The 18,417-nt window shown below is 46.7% G+C and overlaps 1 protein-coding gene and 1 long non-coding RNA gene across 6 annotated transcripts in view; one reads left to right on the top strand and one right to left on the bottom strand.

Annotated features, from left to right (window-relative positions):
* LOC139558003 (formin-like protein 3) overlaps positions 1-18,417 on the top strand; it is a 90,100-nt gene that overhangs the window by 63,237 nt on the left and 8,446 nt on the right. For all 5 annotated transcript variants that reach the window (XM_071373373.1, XM_071373375.1, XM_071373374.1 and 2 more), the window contains 13 exons: positions 3,756-3,941; positions 4,265-4,414; positions 8,571-8,672; positions 9,004-9,382; positions 9,726-9,818; positions 10,652-10,776; positions 11,375-11,577; positions 12,653-12,956; positions 13,221-13,301; positions 13,796-13,925; positions 14,168-14,328; positions 14,685-14,786; positions 15,641-15,733. In XM_071373373.1, the coding sequence (XP_071229474.1) occupies positions 3,756-3,941; positions 4,265-4,414; positions 8,571-8,672; positions 9,004-9,382; positions 9,726-9,818; positions 10,652-10,776; positions 11,375-11,577; positions 12,653-12,956; positions 13,221-13,301; positions 13,796-13,925; positions 14,168-14,328; positions 14,685-14,786; positions 15,641-15,733 (2,109 nt within the window). The remainder of the gene's footprint in view (positions 1-3,755; positions 3,942-4,264; positions 4,415-8,570; positions 8,673-9,003; positions 9,383-9,725; positions 9,819-10,651; positions 10,777-11,374; positions 11,578-12,652; positions 12,957-13,220; positions 13,302-13,795; positions 13,926-14,167; positions 14,329-14,684; positions 14,787-15,640; positions 15,734-18,417) is intronic.
* LOC139558004 (uncharacterized) overlaps positions 1-18,417 on the bottom strand; it is a 68,190-nt gene that overhangs the window by 43,773 nt on the left and 6,000 nt on the right. The window lies entirely within an intron of this gene.

Genomic DNA, 18,417 nt, shown 5'->3' with positions numbered 1-18,417 from the left:
TACTGACCTTATTAAAACATATAGGCCTATGGGCTAGGCTACATGAGGTGTGATACTGACCTTATTAAAACATAGAGGCCTATGGGCTGGACTACATGAGGTGTGATACTGACCTTATTAAAACATATAGGCCTATGGGCTAGGCTACATGAGGTGTGATACTAACCTTATTAAAACATATAGGCCTATGGGCAAGGCTACATGAGGTGTGATACTGACCTTATTAAAACATAGAGGCCTATGGGCTGGACTACATGAGGTGTGATACTGACCTTATTAAAACATATAGGCCTATGGGCAAGGCTACATGAGGTGTGATACTGACCTTATTAAAACATATAGGCCTATGGGCAAGGCTACATGAGGTGTGATACTGACCTTATTTAAACATATAGGCCTATGGGCTGAACTACATGAGGTGTGATACTGACCTTATTAAAACATATAGGCCTATGGGCTAGGCTACATGAGGTGTGATACTGACCTTATTAAAACATAGAGGCCTATGGGCTAGGCTACATGAGCTGTGATACAAACCTTATCAAAACATATAGGCCTATGGGCTAGGCTACATGAGCTGTGATACAAACCTTATCAAAACATATAGGCCTATGGGCTGGACTACATGAGGTGTGATACTGACCTTATTAAAACATATAGGCCTATGGGCTAGGCTACATGAGGTGTGATACTGACCTTATTAAAACATAGAGGCCTATGGGCTGGACTACATGAGGTGTGATACTGACCTTATTTAAACATATAGGCCTATGGGCTGAACTACATGAGGTGTGATACTGACCTTATTAAAACATATAGGCCTATGGGCTGGACTACATGAGGTGTGATACTGACCTTATTAAAACATATAGGCCTATGGGCTAGGCTACATGAGGTGTGAAACTGACCTTATTAAAACATATAGGCCTATGGGCTAGACTACATGAGGTGTGAAACTGACCTTATTAAAACATATAGGCCTATGGGCTGGACTACATGAGGTGTGATACTGACCTTATTTAAACATATAGGCCTATGGGCTAGACTACATGAGCTGTGATACAAACCTTATCAAAACATATAGGCCTATGGGCTAGGCTACATGAGCTGTGATACAAACCTTATCAAAACATATAGGCCTATGGGCTGGACTACATGAGGTGTGATACTGACCTTATTAAAACATATAGGCCTATGGGCTAGGCTACATGAGGTGTGATAATGACCTTATTAAAACATATAGGCCTATGGGCTGGACTACATGAGGTGTGATACTGACCTTATCAATACATATAGGCCTATGGGCTAGGCTACATGAGGTGTGATACTGACCTTATTAAAACATATAGGCCTATGGGCTAGGCTACATGAGGTGTGATACTGACCTTATTAAAACATATAGGCCTATGGGCTAGGCTACATGAGGTGTGATACTGACCTTATTAAAACATATAGGCCTATGGGCTAGGCTACATGAGGTGTGATACTGACCTTATTAAAACATATAGGCCTATGGGCTAGGCTACATGAGGTGTGATACTGACCTTATTAAAACATATAGGCCTATGGGCTAGGCTACATGAGGTGTGATACTGACCTTATTAAAACATATAGGCCTATGGGCTAGGCTACATGAGGTGTGCGACTATGATTCCAACAAGTCACAAAAAAGGCAATGTTCTTATGCTGGGCATCATTCACAAGTGATATATAATTCACAAGTGATATATAATTCACAAGTGATAGGCTAATATTGTCACACATCTCACACATAGTCTCACACATCAGACTATTCTTAATTTAATCTTGTCTTTACATATAGTAAATAATATATGTGTGAAATTTGTTTTGATTTAGAATGGACCATTATCATGCACCTGTATCGAAACAGGGGCAGCGGAAAAAATACATGTAATCTCTGCACTTAAATAGCGAATGGAGGACACTTTTCCCGTGGTTAATTTTTATGCCAGCCAGGTAGGCTATACTCCTGTTGTAAAGCAAAGCAATGTGCTTAATATTAGGAAAGTTGAGAAGTAAATATAGTAGGCCTAGCCTATAGAACGCTGATGGGAGATTCATTTTTTTATTAGAAGCCATCACTCTGTTTTCTCCTGCAATTGCATAGCCTATAGAAATCTTGCGCAAAATGGGCTCTCATGAAGTGTTTGATTAGATTTTCAGTTACATTTGCATTGATGTCATAGTGATTAGAGGGACAATAGAGTGCTGAGTACCAGGCAGTTAGCAAGTTTGGTAGGCTACTAATGACCATCAGCAGCATCAGAGCTTGGAGAAGCCTAATTACCGTGACTAAACATCATGCTGGTGTGGCGGCAATACGGTCACCGCAACAGCCCTAATAGGGTTTATACATTTGAGACTATTCCACTAGTTCCATTGTGCCATGCAAGCTCAATCAATAAAGCAAATACTACTTGAACACAGTTCTGTTAGGCAAAGGCCAAAACCCTGCTATGTCTAGGGCTATTAGTCTCATTAAGCCATCAGATATGAGGTGACCTTGATAAGGATCAACTCTCCTTTGGGAGTTTGCTTAGCCTTTCTAGCCTGAATAGTCATCTAAACACCGGAACAACCCAATTACTCTGAGCAATCTGCAGAGCCCCACAGAGCCCCAATACTCTTATCAGCCACCCAGTCACAACAATGTGGGATTCAACCAACAGCTTTGTAGTGGGATTTTAAAATATAGTGGGATTTTTAAAACTTAATAATGACAGTTGACACTTTACTGAAATGTTTTGGGCCCTGGTAAAAAATAGTGCAGTATATAGGAGAAAGGGTGCCATCTGGGAAGCAGACCTGGTTTATATTAGTTGTTTAGCTATTTATTACAGCACAACTAGCTAAAGAATGCTGATATGGAATAAGGGATTGTGTCTTTATTCAAATCTGAGGGTTCTCTTTAGGTTGGGAAATCAGCTCTGTGTTTGTGTGTGTGTAACCGTTTGTACGTGTGTGTATGCGTGTGTGTGTGTGTGTTTGTGTGAGTTCGTGTGTTTGTGTGTGTGTTTGTATGTGTGTGTATGCGTGTGTGTGTGTGTGCGTGCGTGCGCGTGTTTCTGTGTGTGTGTGTGTGTGTGTGTGTGTGTGTGTGTGTGTGTGTGTGTGTGTGTGTGTGTGTGTGTGTGTGGCGAGATCTTTATCCCTTTGCCTTATTTTCTTATGTTCCCTTCCCATGAATTCCTATAATCAGGAGGTCTTTTCATTCCAAATGGAGTGTGTTGACCTTTGCTTACACTCATATCCTTGGCATCCCAGGTGGCATTTTTTTGTTTTTAATCATACTTCATGAATATATTGAAGTATATTGAAGTATATCCGTGATAAATTTACTTTTGTATATTTGAAATTATCTAAATTGTTCCAATTTGAAATATATTTAATGCCTTTAATGTCAACTTTCTTAGTGTTTCATTAGGCATTCTGTTGGGAAGGAAGATTATCAGTAATTCAAAATAGAAAAACAGTAACGAGTCACTCTCTAACCTGAGACTCTGTAATACAGCACAGGAACTGTATTTTACAAAGAGACAGCCATACATTATGTCAAATTTATATAACAAATATTGGACCATATCGGACACTGAAGTGGTTCAGAAGGGAACATAACTGAACTACGTCCTACTCTATTGGACTGGAAGATTACTTTTTTCACTGCTTGGCAAACTTCCCCAAAAGATACTCAGCTCTGTATTGATCTAATACATACTCATTCTTTTCCCTTTCAGGTGTGCAAGGAGAAGCATCGCTTTGAGAAGCTGATGGACTATTTCCGTGTGGAGGATGGGAACATTGACTTCATGGTGGCCTGCATGCAGTTCATCAACATCGTGGTTCACTCAGTAGAAGACATGAACTTCAGGGTTCACCTGCAGTATGAGTTCACCAAGCTGGGCCTTGACGAATACCTGGAGGTATGGAGGACGCTATAAATACAATATAATAATTAATGTAAATCATGTGTTCATGAACAGTCACTAAAACTAGGGCCTGGATTTGTACCTGGTCAGGTCAGGAAAAACTTCTGGCCCAACATCTACTTGAATGAAGTCTCCAAGGAGCCATACATAGGCTGTGGCTTATGCCTTTTGAGACCGCATTTGAAGGCAGGAAGTGGAAATGGTCATTTTAAGTTCTGTCCCTTTTCCAAGATGCCTTTAAAATGTTACCTCTAAGGTACCTTCATATGTGTCTTACTGTGACTCACTGACCTGAATCTCTCCTTCTCTCCCTACAGAAATCCAAGTACACAGAGAGTGACAAGCTGTCAGTACAGATTCAGGCCTACCTGGACAATGTGTTTGATGTGGGCGGGCTGCTGGAGGACGCAGAGACCAAGAACGTGGCTCTGGAGAAGGTGGAGGAACTGGAGGAACACCTGTCCCATGTAAGAACCACCAGACTGACCACCATACCACCAGACTGACTAACACACCACCAGACTGACTAACAGACTGACCACCAGACTGACCACCAGACCACCAGACTGACCACCAGACTGACCACCAGACTGACCACGAGACTGACCACCAGACCACCAGACTGACCACCAGACTGACTACCAGACCACCAGACTGACTACCAGACTGACCACCAGACTGACTACCAGACTGACCACCAGACCACCAGACTGACTACCAGACCACCAGACTGACCACCAGACCACCAGACTGACCACCAGACCACCAGACTGACCACCAGGCCACCAGACTGACTACCAGACCACCAGACTGACCACCAGACTGACCACCAGACTGACCACAAGACTGACCACCAGAACACCAGACTGACCACCAGACCACCAGACTGACAACCAGACCACCAGACTGACCACCAGACCACCAGACTGACCACCAGACTGACTACCAGACCACCAGACTGACCACCAGACTGACTACCAGACTGACCACCAGACTGACAACCAGATGACCAGACTGAAAACCAGACCACCAGACTGACCACCAGACTGACTACCAGACTGACAACCAGATGACGAGACTGACAACCAGACCACCAGACTGACTATCAGACACCAGACTGATTACCAGACTCCCAGACTGACCACCAGACCACCAGACTGACTATGAGACACCAGACTGATTACCAGACTGACGGCCAGACTACCATACTGACAACCAGACTACCAGACTGACAACCAGACCACCAGACTGACAACCAGATGACCAGACTGACAACCAGACCACCAGACTGACCAACAGACCACCAGACTGACAACCAGACCACCAGACTGATCACCAGACCACCAGACTGCCCACAGACCACCAGATTGAACACCAGACCACCAGACTGATCACCAGACCACCATACTGACTACCAGACTGACCACCAGACCACCAGACTGAACACCAGACGACCAGACTGACTACCAGACCACCAGACTGACCACCAGATCACCAGGCTGACTACCAGACCACCAGACTGACTACCAGACTGACAACCAGATGACCAGACTGTCAACCAGACCACCAGACTGACCACCAGACTGACCACCAGACTGACCACCGGACTGACCACGAGACTGACCACCAGACCACCAGACTGACCACCAGACTGACTACCAGACCACCAGACTGACTACCAGACTGACCACCAGACCACCAGACTGACCACCAGACCACCAGACTGACCACCAGACTGACCACGAGACTGACCACCAGACCACCAGACTGACCACCAGACTGATTACCAGACCACCAGACTGACAACCAGACTGACCACCAGACCACCAGACTGACTACCAGACCACCAGACTGACTACCAGACTGACCACCAGACCACCAGACTGACTACCAGACCACCAGACTGACCACCAGACCACCAGACTGACCACCAGACCACCAGACTGACCACCAGGCCACCAGACTGACCACCAGGCCACCAGACTGACTACCAGACCACCAGACTGACCACAAGACTGACCACCAGAACACCAGACTGACCACCAGACCACCAGACTGACAACCAGACCACCAGACTGACTACCAGACCACCAGACTGACCACCAGACTGACTACCAGACCACCAGACTGACCACCAGACTGACTACCAGACTGACCACCAGACTGACAACCAGATGACCAGACTGACAACCAGACCACCAGACTGACCACCAGACTGACTACCAGACTGACAACCAGATGACGAGACTGACAACCAGACCACCAGACTGACTATCAGACACCAGACTGATTACCAGACTACCAGACTGACCACCAGACCACCAGATTGACTATCAGACACCAGACTGATTACCAGACTGACGACCAGACTACCAGACTGACAACCAGACTACCAGACTGACAACCAGACCACCAGACTGACAACCAGATGACCAGACTGACAACCAGACCACCAGACTGACCAACAGACCACCAGACTGACAACCAGACCACCAGACTGATCACCAGACCACCAGACTGCCCACAGACCACCAGATTGAACACCAGACCACCAGACTGATCACCAGACCACCAGACTGACCACCAAACCACCAGACTGAACACCAGACCACCATACTGACTACCAGACTGATCACCAGACTGACAACCAGATGACCAGACTGACAACCAGACCACCAGACTGACAACCAGACCACCAGACTGACAACCAGACCACCAGACTGACAACCAGATGACCAGAGTGACTACCAGACCACCAGACTGACAACCAGACCACCAGACTGACAACCAGACCACCATACTGACTATCAGACACCAGACTGATTACCAGACTACCAGACTGACCACCAGACTGACTAGCAGACCACCAGACTGACTATGAGACTGCCAACTAGACTACCACACTGACAACCAGACTACCAGAGTGACAACCAGACCACCAGACTGACCACCAGACTGACTACGAGACTGACAACTAGACTACCAGACTGACAACCAGACTACCAGACTGACCACCAGACCACCTGGCTGACTACCAGACTGACTACCAGACTGACTACCAGACTGACTACCAGACTGACAACCAGACCACCAGACTGACCACCAGACTGACAACCAGACCACCAGACTGACCACCAGACTGACAACCAGACTACCAGACTGACGACCAGACCACCAGACTGACTATCAGACACCAGACTGACTACCAGACTGACAACCAGATGAAACGACTGACAACCAGACCACCAGATTGACAACCAGACCACCAGATTGACTACCAGACCACCAGACTGAATGTCAGACACCAGACTGAATGTCAGACACCAGACTGAATGTCAGACCACTAGACTGACCAACAGACCACCAGACTGATTACCAGACCACCAGACTGACCACCAGACTGACCACCAGACTGACTGCCAGACCACTAGACTGACTACCAGACCACTAGACCACCAGACCACTAGACCAACAGACTGACTACCAGACCACTAGACCACCAGACCACTAGACCAACAGACTGACTACCAGACCACTAGACCACCAGAGCACTAGACCAACAGACTGACTACCAGACCACTAGACCACCAGACTGACTACCAGACTGAACACCAGGCTGACCACCAGACTGACCACCAGGCTGACCACCAGGCTGACCACCAGACTGATCACCAGGCTGACCACCAGACTGATCACCAGGCTGACCACCAGACTGACCACCAGGCTGACCACCAGACTGATCACCAGGCTGACTACCAGACTGATCACCAGACTGACCACCAGACTGACCACCAGACTGACCACCAGGCTGACCACCAGGCTGACCACCAGACTGACCACCAGACTGACCACCAGGCTGACCACCAGACTGATCACCAGGCTGACCACCAGACCACCAGACTGACTACGAGACCACCAGGCTGACCACCTGACTGACCATGAATTCTATAGATTCTATATGTGTCCTTTTCCCTTCTGAACATTTGACATGAAAACGGTTCCATGAACAAAGTAATCAGGTACATCACTATTGTCTGATTATGTATTTTCTGGTGTCAGTCAGTCAGTAATACAAGGAAACAATCCACCAAACTGTTCCAATGACAGAAAGGTCAGACTTAGACATGCCGTCATCCTAAGAATTTCAAAACAAACCCTGCTTTCAGGGACCAGGAATTATGGGGGAGGAAGAGAGCGAAACATTCCACCCTAAGAATTCCTTTAGTTTACAACACGTGTTATCTGTCCAAATTCAAAAGTGAAAACTGTGTCAGTTCAGCCTCACTTACACTGCCTGTGTCATGTTGCTAGTTATATCACATTTCTTATTAATGCTGCAGAGATTACAGTACGAGAGAGAGAGAGAGAGAGAGAGAGAGAGAGAGAGAGAGAGAGAGAGAGAGAGAGAGAGAGAGAGAGAGAGAGAGAGAGAGAGAGAGAGAGAAAAGGGAGTGGATCTGGGCGAGATGCCCGAGTTGGACTTTACTGGATCAATGCTTTAATTCATCTCCTCCTTCCCTTTCTCCATCCCTCTTGTCCCATCACTTCACTCACTGATTTTCTCTCCATGCCTCCTACCTTCTCTTTCTTTGCTCACCCTCTATCCTCTCCACCCTGTACTAGGTGACGGAGAAGCTTCTGGACGTGGAGAATGAGACCATTACGAAAGTGGCTGACCTGGAGAAGCAGCTCCTACAGAAGGACAAGGATCTCCATGTCATACGGGTAAGATAAGCTGGCGATCACTATTATGATACCGAATGAAATTATCATTATATTTCTCATATACAGTATCAAATGTACCCTTTATGATTCAGAACAGCGTGTCTCAATGTTGTATTAATATGTTGTTTAGCAACAGTGTTTTACAACTCCTGGAGAACTATATGTACAGCAATGGCAGAATGACATTAACGTTTGATCAACTATGCTCTAGCAAGAATGCTATGATAGCAAATTGATTGTCAGGAAATGGAGTGATTATGATCCTGTATAGTTTGTGGAGTTATCATAGTGTGGTTTCTCTCTGTCTCCCCCTGGTGTTCTGACCCAACAGGAGACGTACGAGTCGACCAACACCCAGGTCCACACCCTGAGGAAGATGATCAAGGAGAAGGACGCTGCCTTCCAGAGGAGCTTCAACATCGAGAAGCGCCTGCTGGAGATGGAACAGCAGGGGACCATCCGCCTCCGCAAGCAGCCGGACGGGGACATCGCCATCGAGCCCCTGGGAGGGGGCGGTGGTGTTGGTGGTGGAGGAGGAGGGGGTGGAGGTCCGGTGGTGCCTCTCGGTGACTTTGGGCAGAACGGAGGCTTCTCAGTGGGGCCTGGAGGAGTAACAGGGCCAGGAGGACCAGGAGGACCAGGGACTAGTCTACCAAGGGCCAGTGAAGCACCACCTCCCCCTCCCCCCCCTCCACTTCCCTCTGCTCTAGGTACATTACCATGCACAGTTATAGTCTTTCACAGCATTGTGCCGACTCCAACTGTACTGTGTTGGCTTTCTTTTCACATTGTCCTTCACAGCAGGGGTTCTCAACCGTTTCCATTCTGAGGCCCACTGAAAGGTTCAGAATCACTGTTTACAGCATGGTTCCAGGAACTATGGTGACACACACAGCTGGATGGACGCACAACATTAGTGTATGCCACCATAAACCAATATGAGCCTGTTAGAGCTCCACTAGTCTCTCTCACAGACATTCATAAGCTTGAGATTTTATTATGGCTCCTATAGACTGCCGTTGTTTTATGCTGTGTTTGTCTTCTGTTCCACAGGAGAGAATGCTCCATGCCCACACCCACCCCCTCCTATGGCCCCGCCTCTACCAGGAACTGCTCCCAATTTCATCCTCAATATGGGCCTATCAGGTAAGAGCTAGTAGCAGCATCTAAATATATTTAAGGTGGAGTATAGAATGTGTTCAAAAGAATGCAGTACAATATACAAGTCGGATGTAATGGTTGTAATGTAATGGTTGTCCTGCTTTTCTATGTAATGGTTGTCCTGCTTTTCTATGTAATGATTGTTCTGATATTCTATGTAATGGTTGTCCTGCTTTTCTATGTAATAGTTGTCCTGCTTTTCTATGTAATGGTTGTCCTGATTTTCTGTGTAATGATTGTTCTGATATTCTATGTAATGGTTGTCCTGATTTTCTATGTAATGGTTGTCCTGATTTTCCATGTAATGGTTGTCCTGATTTTCTATGTAATGGCTGTCCTGAATTTCAATGTAATAGCGGTTCTGATTTCCGATGTAATGGCTGTCCTGATTTTCAATGAAATGGCTGTCCTGACTTTCGATGTAATAGCTGACCTGATTTTCAATGAAATAGCTGTCCTGATATTCTATGTAATGACTGTCCTGATATTCTATGTAATGGCTGTCCTGATTCTCGATGTAATGGCTGTCCTGAATTTCGATGTAATAGCTGTCCTGATTTCCGATGTAATGGCTGTCCTAAATCTCAAGAAATGGCTGTCCTGACTTTTGATGTAATAGCTGACCTGATTTTCAATGAAATAGCTGTCCTGATATTCTATGTAATGGCTGTCCTGATATTCTATGTAATGGCTGTCCTGATATTCTATGTAATGGCTGTCCTGATATTCTATGTAATGGCTGTCCTGATATTCTATGTAATGGCTTTCCTGATTTTCTTTAAATTAATAATAAGCACTCTAATAATGTCGGTTTGCAGCTATCAGGATCAAGAAGCCCATCAAGACCAAGTTCCGTCTGCCTATATTCAACTGGACCGCTCTGAAACCCAACCAGATCAACGGTACGGTCTTCAGTGAGATAGATGATGAAAGAGTACTAGAGGTGAGTCTACCAGTTCAGGACAAACTTCCCTTTACGGGCCTTCATCTGACAGTTTACCTCTTAATTAGGGGCCTTCATCTGACAGTTTACCTCTTAATTAGGGGCCTTCATCTGACAGTTTACCTCTTAATTAGGGGCCTTCATCTGACAGTTTACCTCTTAATTAGGGGCCTTCATCTGACAGTTTACCTCTTAACTAGGGGCCTTCATCTGACAGTTTACCTCTTAATTAGGGGCCTTCATCTGACAGTTTACCTCTTAACTAGGGGCCTTCATCTGACCGTTTACCTCTTAACTAGGGGCCTGAGTTGTTCTTTGTCATGTTGGGTGGTCAGGAAAATAGGCCCTCAAAGCCCTACTTCTAACTCATTCAAGGCCACACTCCTAATTCATTCAAGGCCCCACTCCTAATTCATTCAAGGCCCCACTCCTAATTCATTCAAGGCCCCACTCCTAATTCATTCAAGGCCACACTCCTAATTCATTCAAGGCCCAAGTCCTAACTCATTGAATGAAACATTCTCATTGTCATAGAAAATGGACATGCATTGAGGTATCACGTTTGACTGAGTGTGTCGTGTGTGTTGTCTGTCTATAGGACCTGGATGTGGAGAAGTTTGAGGAACTGTTTAAGACCAAGGCCCAGGGTCCAGTGGTGGACCTGAGTGGCCCCAAGACCAAGGTGTCTCAGAAGGCTATCAACAAGGTCTCCCTGCTGGACGCAAACCGCTCCAAGAACCTGGCTATCACCCTGAGGAAGGCCAACAAGAGCACTGAAGAGATCTGCAAAGCCATACAGACGTATGTACTGTAGCCTATACCTCACTCTCCATCAATTAATCACATCAACAATTCAGTTGTCACAAAGTGCTTTACAGTAACCAGCCTAGACTTTCAAAGAGCAAGCAGAAGCACAGTGCCAAGGAAACACTCCCTAGAAGGAAGAAACCTAGAGAGGAGCCAGACTCAGAAAAGAGGCCCATCCGCTGGCTCTAACTGCATCGTGTCCAGTTCTAGCGCTTATGTTTCCAACCTGTCTCCTGTCCTGTCTGATGTTTCCAACCTGTCTCCTGTCCTGTCTGATGTTTCTAACCTGTCTTGTCTGATGTTTCCAACCTGTCTTGTCTTATGTTTCGAACCTGTCCTGTCTGATGTTTCTAACCTGTCCCGTCTGATGTTTCTAACCTGTCCTGTCTGATGTTTCCAACCTGTCCCGTCTGATGTTTCTAACCTGTCCTGTCTGATGTTTCGAACCTGTCTTGTCTTATGTTTCGAACCTGTCCTGTCTGATGTTTCTAACCTGTCTTATCTTATGTTTCGAACCTGTCCTGTCTGATATTTCTAACCTGTCTTGTCTTATGTTTCGAACCTGTCCTGTCTTATGTTTCTAACCTGTCCTGTCTGATGTTTCTAACCTGTCCTGTCTGATGTTTCTAACCTGTCCTGTCTGATGTTTCTAACCTGTCCTATCTGATGTTTCTAACCTGTCCTGTCTTATGTTTTGAACCTGTCCTGTCTGATGTTTCTAACCTGTCCTGTCTGATGTTTCTAACCTGTCCTGTCTGATGTTTCTAATCTGTCCTGTCTTATGTTTCTAACCTGTCCTGTCTGATGTTTCTAACCTGTCCTGTCTGATGTTTCTAACCTGTCCCGTCTGATGTTTCTAACCTGTCTCCCCGTCTGATATTTCTAACCTGTCCTGTCTGATGTTTCTAACCTGTCTCACCGTCTGATATTTCTAACCTGTCTTGTCTGATGTTTCTAACCTGTCCTGTCTGATGTTTTTAACCTGTCCTGTCTGATGTTTCTAACCTGTCCTGTCTGATGTTTCTAATCTTTCAGTATTGTAACCTGTACTATCTTTCTCTCCCTATAGCTTCGACCTGAAGGCCCTGCCGGTGGACTTCGTGGAGTGTCTGATGCGTTTCCTTCCAACGGAGGCGGAGGGGAAGATGATGCGTCAGTACGAGCGGGAGCGGCGACCGCTGGACGCGCTGACGGACGAGGATAGATTCATGCTCTTCTTCTCCAAGATCGAACGGCTCACCCAGAGGATGAATATTATTACGTTCGTAGGGAACTTCTCAGACAACGTTAACATGCTAACCCCGCAGCTCAATGCCATTATCGCAGCGTCCGCATCCGTCAAGTCTTCACCCAAGTTAAAACGAATGCTAGAGGTAAGGGTTCTCTCATCGTTGTCGTCCATCATCAATGATTAAACTGGTTTGAATTGGAAGAGAAGCATCCTTTCACATTAGCAGTCAGTGGTGAGTTTCCCAAAATATTCATAGCACAAAGATCATCCAGGTCAATTGTAGGCAATGGACGAAAGATGCTCTTAGTGTAACAAATATGTAGGGAAACCGAGTAGCTTTTGCTTGACCACTGCCACATTAGTATGGTGCTAAGATGTTTATTCTTTACTTTCTGTACTCACATAGATCATCTTAGCCCTGGGAAACTACATGAACAGCAGCAAGAGAGGATCTGTGTATGGCTTCAAACTACAAAGTCTTGATCTGGTGAGTACTGTACGATACAAAGTAGCACATTCTAGAGGGCGGCTCTCTGCAAGTCCTGTGTACTCCTCCAGAATGAAAAGGGCCATGTATTCTGGACATGTATTCAGTTCCAGGTAGTTCCAGGTAGTAATCAATAATACAATGCTACACTTGTACACTTGTTTCAAGGTTGATTAAAGACGCTGATATGTATTCTGGTTGTGTATATCTTTTTCTCTGTCAACTACCGGACACTAGTTATAAAAGGCTCCATGTGTACCAGTGGAGGCTGAGGGGAGAAAGATCATATTAATGGCTGGAACGGAGACAATGGAATGGCATCAAACCATGTACTTGATGTATTTGATGCCATTCCAACTATTCCGCTCCAGCCATTACCACTCCACCATTAAGGTGCCACCAACCTCCTGTGATGTGTACACTTGTTTCAAAATGTACTCCTCCAGAGCAAGTGAAAAGAGCCTTGACTGATATGGAATTCTTTCCTCCCCCAGCTACTGGACACTAAGTCTACAGACAGGAAGATGACTCTGCTCCACTACATAGCTGTGGTTGTCAAGGAGAAGTATCCTGAGCTGGCTAACTTCTTCAACGAACTGCACTTTGTGGACAAAGCTGCTGCAGGTGACTACCGAGTTACACACACAGACACCATTCAACTGGAATGGGTTCTTCTCTTCTCACTGTACAAAGAAGACTGTAGTACATGTGATGCACCGTTGAAATAAGGAGGTTTGATATTGTGTGTGTGTGTGTGTGTGTGTGTGTGTGTGTGTGTGTGTGTGTGTGTGTGTGTGTGTGTGTGTGTGTGTGTGTGTGTGTGTGTGTGTGTGTGTGTGTGTGTGCGTGTGCGTATCTCTCTCTAGTGTCTCTGGAGAATGTGCTGCTGGACGTGCGGGAGCTGGGTAAAGGGATGGATCTGATCAGGAGAGAGTCTAGTCTCCATGACCACTCCGTTCTCAAGGGCTTCCTCCAGACCAGCGACACTCAGCTGGACAAACTGCAAAAGGATGCCAAGACCGCTGAGGTTCTCAAGCCACCTCCATCCTATCAAAACTACAAACTGAATTTTTCAACACTAACGTCTCTAACATTTTAAACTTGAATAGTTCTTCCAATACTCAAAAAAACATTTTGTTGATCGCTAAAGCAAGCACACAATGTTTCTTCAGGAACCTGTTCTACCTGTTCTAAAACTGCCAAACACAACACAACACAACTTAGTGTAACATGAAACAACACCTCTTCCTTCTTAGACGCAGCACAACAAAGACCTGTGCAACAATACAGCACAACACTATAAAAAAGGCTTTGTTAAGGTTTGCAATGTTGACAAATGTTGTGTTCTACCCTTGACACGTGTCTCTCCCGGGTCATTTCTAGGAAGCCTTCAACAATGTGGTGAACTACTTTGGGGAGAGTTCCAAGACGACTCCTCCCTCCGTGTTCTTCCCTGTGTTTGTGCGATTCATCAGAGCTTACAAGGTAAGGAAGGACCAAACAACACACATCTTCTACAGGGATCACATGTATGTAACAGGCCACTTAGCTAACACTGTTATCCAAAGTGACTTATTGTAAAGTGAGTTCATACATGTAGGATGTGTGTGTGATCCCTGTAGGAAATGAACCCACGACCTTGTAGTGCTTTGATGTGTGTCAATAGCGCCACACTTTTACCAACTTAGCCTCACAGGGCCATGTTCAGGAGGAGCTTACTCTCTCTGTCCTATGGGAGTTAGACTAACCTTGAGTTAGTCTGGCTGTTGTCCCGCTGCCTCCCAGAGAAAAGCAGAACTGTCTGTGTGCCACAGGACAGGGTGTGGACTGGAGTAACAGGTCTAATAACAGGAAGGGCCAGCTGGGTCAGAACGGTAGCTGTGGTGTTTAAACTGGGACCTGTCTTCCCCCCTTCCCACCTGTCTTCCCCTCCCGCCCCTGCCTCCCCCCTCTGACCCCTGGACCGATGGCCCGCTCTGCCTCTGCCTCCCCCGGATGGACAGCTCTGTCCTGCGACACAGACACCTTCCTGAGATTGTTCTCTACAAGGATTTATGGATCTGTTAAAGAAACGTGCAGCAAAAGGATTTGTGCATTTGCATGTGTGTGTGTGTGTGTGTTAGAGAGAGAAACAGGGAGGGGAAGAGCAAGAAACACACACAAACACACAGAGAAAATGAATGGTGCTGACTGTTTAGCTACATGAAAGTATGTTATCTCTTTGTTTATTCAACTCCCAGATCCAGTTATTCTATTATAAAAGAGACCAAATCTTTCCATAGCTTGGCTTAGCTAAGTTTTCTCTGAATGGCGTGCATTTTGTGATGTCCTCCCTACAGGATGCGGTGGAGGACAATGAGCAGAGGAAAAAGCAGGAGAAAGCCATGAGAGAGAAGTTACTGGCTCAGGAGGCCAAGCAACATGACCCCAAGGTACAATACTAGAAGTCTCCCTAGCCCTAAATCTGACAGACAAGGCCCAAAAAGCCAAAAGATGCTCAATGATTTTTTAATTAGCAAATTTAGGCATAACATGCCAGCAGCAAATGCTGACGCTACACATCCAAATATATCGGACCAAATTATGAAAGACAAGCATTGTAATTTTGAGTGTGGAAGAGGTAAAAAAGTATTGTTGACTATCAACAAAGACAAGCCACCGGGGTCTGACAACTTAGATGAAAATCTCTGCGGATAATAGCGGACAATATTGCCACTTCTATTTGCCATATCTTCAGTTTAAGCCTACTAGAAAGTGTGTGCCCTCAGGCCTGGAGGAAAGCAAAAGTCATTCCGCAACCTAAGAATAATCAAAAACCTTTACTGGCTCAAATAGCCAACCAATCAGCCTGTTACCAACCCTTGGTAAACTTTTGTAAAAAATTGTGTTTGACCAGATACAATGCTATTTTACAGTAAACAAATTATAGGGAAGGATATTCAACAAGCACAGCACTTACAAAAATGACTGATGATTGGCTGAGATAAATTTATGATAAAAAGATTGTGGGGGCTGTTTTGTTAGACTTCAGTGCGGATGTTGACATTATCGATCATTGTCTGCTGCTAGGAAAACGTATGTGTTATGGCTTTACACACTCTGCTATTTTGTAGATAAAGAGTTATCTGTCTAACAGAACACAGAGGGTGTTCTTTAATGGAAGCCTCTCCCACATAATCCAGGTAGAATCCGGAATTACCCAGGACAGCTTCCTAGGCTCTTTACTTTTTTCAAACTTTACTAACGACATGCCACTGGCTTTGAGTAAAGCCTGTGTCTATGTATGTGGATAACTTAACACTATACACGTCAGCTACTACAGCGAATGAAATGACTGCAACACGTAACAAAGAGCTGCAGTTAGTTTCAGAATGGGTGGCAAGAAATAAATTAGTCCTAAATATTTCCAAAATGAAAAGCATTGTATTTGGGACAAATCATTCACTAAACCCTGAACCCTGACCTAAATCTTGTAATGAATAATGACCACCTGATTGACCACTAGACCACCTGACTGACCACCTGACTGACCACCTGACTGACCACTAGACTGACCAATAGACTGACCACCTGACTGACCACTAGACTGACCACCTGACTGACCACCTGACTGACCACTAGACTGACCACTAGACTGACCACCATACTGACCACCTGACCACCAGACTGACCACTAGACTGACCACTAGACTGACCACTAGACATACCACCTGACTGACCACCAGACCACCTGACTGACCACCAGACTGACCACCTGACTGACCACTCGGCTGACCACCAGACTGACCACCAGACTGACCACCTGACTGACCACCCGGCTGACAACCTGACCACCAGACCACCAGACTGACCACCTGACTGACCACTAGACCACCAGACTGACCACCAGACTGACCACCAGACTGACCACTAGACTGACCACTAGACTGACCACTAGACAGACCACCCGACAGACCACCTGACTGACCACCCGGCTGACCACCTGGCTGACCACCGGGCTGACCACCTGGCTGACCACCGGGCTGACCACCTGGCTGACCACCAGACTGACCACTAGACTGACCACTAGACTGACCACTAGACCACCTGACTGACCACCTGACTGACCACCTGGCTGACCACCAGACTGACCACCAGACCACCTGACTGACCACCTGACTGACCACCAGACTGACCACCTGGCTGACCACCTGGCTGACCACCAGACTGACCACCAGACCACCTGACTGACCACCAGACTGACCACCAGACCATCAGGCTGACCACCAGACCACCTGACTGACCACCAGGCTGACCACCAGACCACCTGACTGACCACCTGACCACCTGGCTGACCACCTGGCTGACCACCTGGCTGACCACCAGACTGACCACCAGACCACCTGACTGACCACCAGACTGACCACCAGACCATCAGGCTGACCACCAGACCACCTGACTGACCACCAGGCTGACCACCAGACCACCAGACTGACCACCAGACCACCTGACTGACCACCCGGCTGACCACCTGGCTGACCACCTGACTGACCACCTGACTGACCACCAGACTGACCACCAGACCATCAGGCTGACCACCAGACCACCTGACTGATCACCAGACCACCTGACTGATCACCTGACCACCAGACTGACCACCAGACTGACCACCAGACTGACCACCAGGCTGACCACCAGGCTGACCACCAGACTGACCACCAGGCTGACCACCAGACTGACCACCAGGCTGACCACCAGATTGACCACCAGACTGACCACCAGACTGACCACCAGGCTGACCACCAGGCTGACCACCAGACTGACCACCAGGCTGACCACCAGACTGACCACCAGGCTGACCACCAGACTGACCACCAGACTGACCACCAGGCTGACCACCAGGCTGACCACCAGGCTGACCACCAGACTGACCACCAGACTGACCACTAGACTGACCACTAGACTGACCACTAGACCACCTGACTGACCACCTGACTGACCACCTGGCTGACCACCAGACTGACCACCAGACCACCTGACTGACCACCTGACTGACCACCAGACTGACCACCTGGCTGACCACCTGGCTGACCACCAGACTGACCACCAGACCACCTGACTGACCACCAGACTGACC

Source organism: Salvelinus alpinus, chromosome 28, assembly GCF_045679555.1.
Source record: "Salvelinus alpinus chromosome 28, SLU_Salpinus.1, whole genome shotgun sequence".
Lineage (NCBI taxonomy): Eukaryota > Metazoa > Chordata > Actinopteri > Salmoniformes > Salmonidae > Salvelinus > Salvelinus alpinus.
This window is presented reverse-complemented; position numbering and strand designations above follow the sequence as displayed.